General features: G+C 39.6%; 1 protein-coding gene across 1 annotated transcript; it reads right to left on the bottom strand.

Annotated features, from left to right (window-relative positions):
* Positions 1-347: 347 nt before the first annotated feature.
* Positions 348-4,755, bottom strand: hoxc13a (homeobox C13a; the record flags this gene model as incomplete). Its single annotated transcript, XM_084333093.1, has 2 exons — positions 348-607; positions 4,092-4,755. 2 exons carry the CDS (start codon positions 4,753-4,755, stop codon positions 348-350), a joined length of 924 nt encoding a protein of 307 aa, XP_084189219.1.
* Between the last annotated feature and the right edge of the window lie 3,623 nt (positions 4,756-8,378).

Genomic DNA, 8,378 nt, shown 5'->3' with positions numbered 1-8,378 from the left:
CCATGTTGTTGTAAGTCTTGGACATGTCATCAGTCCTCTCGAGATTGGTTTGAGAAAGAAAAAAAATGCATACTTGTGTCTTTTGAAATACAGATATCATTTTAAATATTATATATTTATATATGTACATTCATATAAAACAAAGGTGAAGTGAATTCTCAATATTTTCACAGTTTTTTTAGAGCATATCTGTAAATTGAAAACGGGGGGCGGTGGTGTCATGGCGTCGATGAACTTAAATAGACCTGGCCTAAGTGTTCTTCAGCCATGGTTTTCAGTAAGAGGTAAGTAGATGGAATCGGGTTTGGGAAAATATCAGCTGCAGTGTCGACGAGGTCGGTCATCTATCAAGTAGTGTGCATGTGACTGTTTGTCTTGGATTTACTGACAAATTTCTTCTCCTTTACTCGTCGATTCTGGAACCAAATGGTGACCTGGCGCTCTGAAAGGTTGGTGCCGGCTGAGATGCGCCTTCTCTTGTCTTTGGTGATGAACTTGCTCGCTGCGTACTCTTTCTCCAGCTCTTTTAACTGGATCTTGGTGTAGGGAACCCGCTTCTTCCGGCCACGACGATAGCTGCTGACCTCGGGCTGCAATGGGACGACATCTGAAAAGGATAACAAAACAATTAGGTTACGAGGAAAAAAATGCCTATTATGTACAATCAATGTGCTCATGGCCCACGTGATCTCAGGCCAGTATGTAGTAGCCTCGCCCTGCCTATATAAAAAAAACAGCGCTGTAATGAGGTTTTAACAACCCCCCCTCCACACACACACACACACACACACACACACACACACACACACACGCACACACACACACACACACACACACACACACACACACACACACACACAAATGATAAGCAAAAGGTGTAGTCCTCAAGCTCTTAGTTTTCAACATCACGTGTGAGCGAGAGAGAGAGAGAGAGAGAGAGAGAGAGAGAGAGAGAGAGAGAGAGAGAGAGAGAGAGAGAGAGAGAGGGGGAGAGAGAGAGCGGACGTGCGTGTGCGCGTGGCGTTGGTGGGCACATTAAACATTATGTTACAATCCAGATCTCAGGTGTATGCACCTGTTTCCTATGACGTGGAAGAATCAACATCCCAACTTTCACGCTGGTTCTTCCCTATTGATGACGCCAATTACGCATGTCATGGGCTTCATGGCCTGCGGTGGTAATGGTACATTTGCCATTAATTCATATTTAATCTTGCAAGACCAACCGTTGCCAATAAGGACTGGGATGTGACACATATACGTCCAGTACACGGCGTGTTACACTATACGTAATGGTGACAGGCTTAACCATTTATGAACAAATTTCGTATGAATGGACATTCTAAAACAATACCTATTACATTGGTATATTGCTTGTAATGACTATTGTCAATTTACAGCAATATAGGCTACTTCTCAGGAATTATATCACTTTCTGGTGTCTACTGCATACATTAACACTCATATATCCACTGTCCACTGTGGATATCCACTGTTGTAGTTGTTGTAGATATATAGATCCGCGTGTCTCTTAAAAAACTAGGCTATTTCATAAAAAGGACAACAACCAATCGAATGTGGTGTAAGATGGTGTGAGTGTAGGCTAACTGGATATATTTACATTTATGGATATATAATATTAACAGTCCCTGCTGGTGGCCTACATAATTAAATAAATATATAAATCTACAAATCCAACAGTGTGGGGATATATGATATAACTCGAGATTTTGAGTTATATTGTCTTACGTTTGATTGTATATGTGTCCTATATAGTTGTATGTTCAAATTGATAAATGATAGGCCTATATTTGTCAAAAAATTATTTAAGAAGTGATTTCATTTGGGAACATGTCGGCATTAAGGTTACACCTTCATTGGGCTACTCATACCGTTAATGTTTATATAGGGGTTGCAAATAATATTTGAGTAGAAAACTTTTTTTTTCCTGAAATAGACGAAGTTTTGACATTTGTGTATTTCACCAAATGAAGGACTCAAGCTCGGCGCAAGTTAACCAATGAGAAACAGGACGAGTATAGGATTACTAAGGTGGAAAGCTATCAGGCACATCCCACCAGTATTTTTATCCTAACGTATATGATTTTCATCTTCAGTTTTTGGTTCTGTTCAATTATGGAGAGCTTAGACGGATTTCAGCACATCCTTGTAATGTTCTCTTATATTCTGAGTATTACAATTATATGTATATGTATGTATATATGCATGCATGTATGTATGTATGTATGTATGTATGTATGTATGTATGTATGTATGTATGTATGTATGTATGTATGTATGTATGTATGTATGTATGTATGTAGTATGTATGTATGTATGTATGTATGTATGTATGTGTATGTATGTATGTATGTATGTATGTATGTATGTATGTATGTATGTATGTATGTATGTATGTATGTATGTATTTATTTATTTATTAATGTGTGTATGTGTGTGTGTATGTGTGAGTGTGTGTGTATATGTGTGTGTGTATGTATGTATGTATGTATGTATGTATGTATGTATGTATGTATGTATGTATGTATGTATGTATGTATGTATGTGTGTGTGTGTGTATGTATGTATGTATGTATGTATGTATGTATGTATGTATGTATGTATGTATGTATGTATGTATGTATGTATGTATATATATATGTATGTATGTATGTATGTATGTATGTATGTATGTATGCAATATGTATGCATGTATGTATATATGAGTATATTTGTATGTATGTGTTTGTGTGACCAGAAGAGAGAGATATAGAGAGGCCAGGGGGAGAAAATAGTAAGAAGTGTGTGTGTGTGTTTGAGAGAGAGAGAGAGAGAGAGAGAGAGAGAGAGAGAGAGAGAGAGAGAGAGAGAGAGAGAGAGAGAGAGAGAGAGAGAGAGAGAGAGCGCGAGAGAGAGAGCGAGAGAGAGAGAGAGAGAGAGAGAGAGAGAGAGAGAGAGAGAGAGAGAGAGAGAGAGCACGCGTGCGTGCTCCCGCGTTTGGGTGCGTGCCCGTGCTTGCGTGGCTTTGCTCTTGTTATTTTCAACAAATTTCAACAAAAATGTGGGCCGACTGTGAGCAGGACGTCTGAGTCCACATCCATATCCGAAATACACACACCAACAAATTTCATAAAGAGTATAAATCCTTGTGATGAACGTAGCAGTCTAGTAAACACTCTGTAAACAACATACTGGCCGGGCCCCTGTGTTATTAATCAGATAGCAGCACGTATAAGTATAGCCTAAGTGAGTATAGGCTAAAGGGAAAACACAAACTCTATTTGAAGATATATAAGTAGTAAAGTACATATATCATTGGTTATGAAATACCGGTGGCTATTGATGTGATAAGATGTCGAGGCGTATCAAGTGCAAATGTCACAGACCAATAGAAAATGGATCCTATATGCCAAGCGCTCTGGACATGCCGGTGACAATGATTCTCAGATTTACAATCCAAACAGTAGCGTTCTCGCTGTATTATCATACAGGGGGTAAAAGTAGGCTATGCAGCCACGTCCCTTCCAGCGTGACAGAGACTGAATCATTTCTGCAGTCGTCATACGACTTCTAAATTACTATGCTGAAAGCAAATGTCCTGTTTCTGAGAGGATGTTAACCATTAAGTGACCACCACACAACCAGAAGCACATTAAGTCGTACTGCTTCCATTTCGAAGTATGCTTTTGTGAAAATGCATGTTTATTGTGGAGTCTGAGTGAAGGACATGGTATTGCTGGTATATCTTAAGGATCACACTGTATAATCAGCAGTACAAACACTACTGAAACAGTACTGAAAACAAACATGAAGACGAGCAGTTTAATTATACAGTTGTCCTTTTTCTGAAAATAATGTGCCCCCACCGACAAGTTAATATTGGCACCTCAAAAAAAAATCTTAGACTAAGTTAACCAATTAAAACAGACTGCATGTTGTCATGTCATAGATTAAAAACATATAGCAGCCTGATATTACTACTAATACAAAATAATAATAGTCTAAAACGTGTACAATATATGTGACAAAAATGGTAAATTCCAGTATGTAATAAATACCATGTAACAAGGAAATAAAGTATTTGAACATACCTGGAAATGGAGATTTCCACAGATGAGTAGACTGTGTTTGTTCTTTGGAACAGTACACCTGCCCATCCCAACCATTGGAGAGAGCCCAGTGCTGGTAGCCCTCCATTGGAATCAAGGCGTCGTGCCGCGGTTCGGGATGAGCACTAATACTGGGCACCACCGAGACGTCAAGATATCCCGGAACCGCTTGATAGGAGCTGGCGAAACTGGGGTAGAAGGCAAACTCTTTCGCCCTGCTAGACAGTTCTTCCGTAGGCAGGGCTGTGCTGGGCTCGGCATATTTCTCTGCAGGGTGATACGAGCAGGGCTTCTGCTGCAAGTTCACGTTGTGCGAATGGGACAATCTACAGCCGTAATAAGGGTTTCCAAACGGATAACCATAGCTCAAAGATGCACTCGACGAGGTTTGGGGAGCAGGACACTGTCGACCGGTATCTGGGGAAGAAATATCCGAGTAGACGGAGCCCTGGTGGGTCGCTATGGTGCCAGAATGTCGTCCCAGCGCGGGGTGCGACATTAGGTCCCTGCAGTGGGTCGCAGGGCAATTACCGCTCAGTCCCTCCATTGTTTGGCTTTTATTCTGGTTATTTTCATTCGGGCTTTTTTCATAAACGTACATCAAGGTGTCCGCCCAGCGTGGATGCAGAACCAGCGAAGTCGTCATATCAGGGGCTGCCGATGCTTTTTAAAAGTCGACTACTCCAAGACGGACACCTCATTTCCAACTACATTTTACGCAAGCGCATGCGCAGACGAGACCCGTGTGTCCAGTTCATTAAGAATCTGGCACGTGATATGCTAACAAGTCCTACGAGATTGGGCTTGTGACTGGGGGTAGAACAGCCCTTTAAAGAACCACTACCTCACATGTCACCGCTTTTCCCTGAGAATACCAAGTCATATCATTGGCTTAAATCACCTAGACGAACATCCTTAAAGGGGAGTTTGGATACCTTCAAGATAGGGAAACGAAAACAACCTGTGAAATTTGGCCGACTCCAATGAGTATTACCATATAATGACATATATGTAGGCCTAATTATATGTTTCACATCTTGTATGTTGAATTATAGCCTACATGAAAAGTAAATATAGATTTTTTACTTAAACTTTGAGTTTCAACTTGTCATTTTATGCACCATAGGCTGTGTGTGTCCTTAGCTTAAGCCCTAGCCTCTTATTAAAAGCCCATTTTGCTTTTAGTCTACAAAATTAAGGGTAGGGTTTGTCCCACATAAGTAAGCCTACAGTAGACCTATTTGCATTAATTTAATTAGATAATAAAATATTCCGCAGAAAATGCTCAAAATCTCCACCGTCCAGGTTCAATTCAAGATTGTGCGAAACACGTTATTTACGAAATTCAACTCATTCGTGTGCAAACTGTTGTTAATCCCCAAACTATTTATTTTTATTGAATCAGGCATTTTTTTTATTATTTTTTTTTACCTCAGTGTAATTGTTACTGCATACAGCACTACTCTAAAGTTTGTAGCGCAACTGAAATGTGTCGTCTCACGGAGAAATAGCCTCAATTGTCAGTGTCAATAATTATGTTACATTTGTTTTGTTCAGTCATTAGATTAATTCAAACCTTTAACTGCATTGCATGTACGAATTCCAAGATTCGCGTTAGTCTTAAAGGTTTCAAAGTATACCTTATTTTACGGTTTGCACGAGCCTCCTTATAGAAAACGGAATTGAACTAATGTCAATTAAAAAGAAAATCTTAACATGGCGGCTTCGAACAGGATGGGACTTTTTTGCTACTGTTAAAAAGAGCATTTGTTTTATTGCCTGTGAATCTTTGTGTGTGTCTCTGGTGTCGACAATTAGACACAATACCAGGTGAGTACTATGCTCTTACTATGGTATAGCATCGGCATTGTCAATACCTCATATCACATCAAAGGGGCACGGGTCCGTTGAACTTGGCAATGCTGTTTGGGGGCCGTTATGGACCATGTAATACATTCATAGTATAAGTATCTATATAGGCATGTTAAGACTTTTCTTTTGGCAATGGGATTGGGTTTCTTCACTGAGCGATTATCCTTATTAGGGCACATCTTGTGTTTTATTAAATTACTCACATTTTATATATGGAGACAGAGTATGTCTAATTTCATTTGTTGACAGATAGCAACCACGCCACAATAATATAGTGAAAACCCTGTGTATAGCAAACGATAGGTTATATAATAGTAGACCAGCGATGTAATACATGCATAGTATGTGTTACGTTCCATGGTATATGTATCTATAGGCAGGTTAGACTTTCTTTTGGCAATCGGATTGGGTTTCTTCATTGAGCGCTTATCCTTATCATTAGCGCACAAGTATGTTGTGTTTTATTATAAATTACTGCATCACATTTTATATAAGACAGAGTTCTGTCTAATTTCATTTTTTGACTGATAGCAACCACGCCACAATAATGTAATAAAAATCCTGCGTATAGCAAACGATAGCATAGTTATATAACACCAGCAATACTGATATGCAGACTTATGTGAGGGGGGTGCGGGGGTCATTTCGTTCTAGTACAGATAGCTAGGCTACTTCCTGGATATATCCCCATAGCTTTTTCAGGGATAATCTGACACCTAAAAATGACTATTAAACATATGAATGTGCTGTCTCAGTTTCACAGGCCATTCACACGTACGGATGTTGACATATAGGCGAAATGAAGAACAAGGGATCATTTCCATATGTAGTATACAGACCCCATTCAATTAGAGATCTTCTACCATAAGAGGCGCAAGCCCATTTACCCCCATTTACCCCTCATCCACTATACGTTTCTCGTTTCAGATATGAGGGATTGGCTACTGGCAGTAACACATATTTGAAAATCAAATAGGCAACATTTGCATTTCAGATTATAGTCCACTGGACGTTAACTGAAATTAGAAGACCAAGAGTTTATGAGTTCCGGTTTGTTGCTCTATTTTGCACGTTTTAATTTATTTTCTTTGTTTTAAAAATAGGCTGCTTTGCCTCCTAACGATGGCCATGAGTATACACTGTTGGCGGAGGGGATAGGCCCACAGATTATCCATAAAATATTTTTTTCCCTGTGATGCCTATCCTATGAGTCACTTGTAAACTGCGGTTCTAGTACGGTTGCTAGAGTTTATCGACTGTAAAGTTGGTTTCGAAATAGTTGGGCCACCGTTGTGTATCTGTGTACTCGCCTCGGTTTTCTACAACACGGGGGAATCTCGACTACTGTCATCCCTCGGGGAGAGACTAGCTCTTTTGTCTCGCGGAAATTGCAACTACGGAGGGCTCGTCCAAATGGCAGCTGCACGGAAGTCCAAGGTCAAGGTAAAAAACGCAGACAAACAGGGTCGTAATCAGAGTCTAGACGGACAAGAATGAACTTCACACTAGAGTATGCATGCAAACTAGCTGTAATTTAGAGACCCTTACTCTAAAATATCTGCTGTGTGCTAAGTATAAGACAGGGATAAGCACTCCCAAGTAATTTCCTGTTTTTAAAAAGGAGAGGGACTGTATGGTCTTGGGCTTGGGCTTGGGCTTTGGATAGGGTGGGGTGGGGGTACTGGGGAGGGGGGGCGCTCCTCCACAACTAACATACCAATAGACTATACTATCATGCATGCTGAAACTTTAGTAGCCTTGCTCAGGTGTTTATTGTCATCTCGAAATGTTACTACATTATAGTAATGTAATACAATTTAATGTAAAATACCCTGGGCTCGCAAATTACACATGTGGTAGTAGATTGTAAAACGCATTTGTAATTTAGGGTATATTTCAAAGTAGCCTAAACCTATGTGATGAGTCTGACCATCACTGTGATGGACGATGCGTTTAAAATTGGATGAAAATATATCCAGCATAAAATAAGCACGTAAGTTTGATAATAGTATTCTGAAATAGTTATGTTCGTATGCATGTTTAGCCTGTCCACGGGCCTATATAGAGTATAATTTTCTTCAAAAAGTCGTACCAAAACATATAGGATTTCGAAAGAATTGTTCCTACAAGTAAACATGTGCATAATTAAGCATGTCTCTAAATTAAATGTGTGATCAACTAAATTGAACAAATATAAAACATATCTATCCGATTTCGTTTATCACTTTAATGGCATTAAATAGCCTAATTGATTTATTTACGTCTGCCGCATCTCTGCATGTTGTTCCATAGACACATGTGCTCTCTGAGCTTAAAAATCACATTCATGAGAGTTCTGAAATGTAGGCATAAAGGCCCTGAAGGAACGGCCAATCATTATTGATAAAAGAGCCAGAA

This window comes from Notolepis coatsorum (genome assembly GCF_963971535.1).
Source record: "Notolepis coatsorum genome assembly, chromosome: 17".
NCBI classification, from domain to species: Eukaryota; Metazoa; Chordata; class Actinopteri; order Aulopiformes; family Paralepididae; genus Notolepis; species Notolepis coatsorum.
This window is presented reverse-complemented; position numbering and strand designations above follow the sequence as displayed.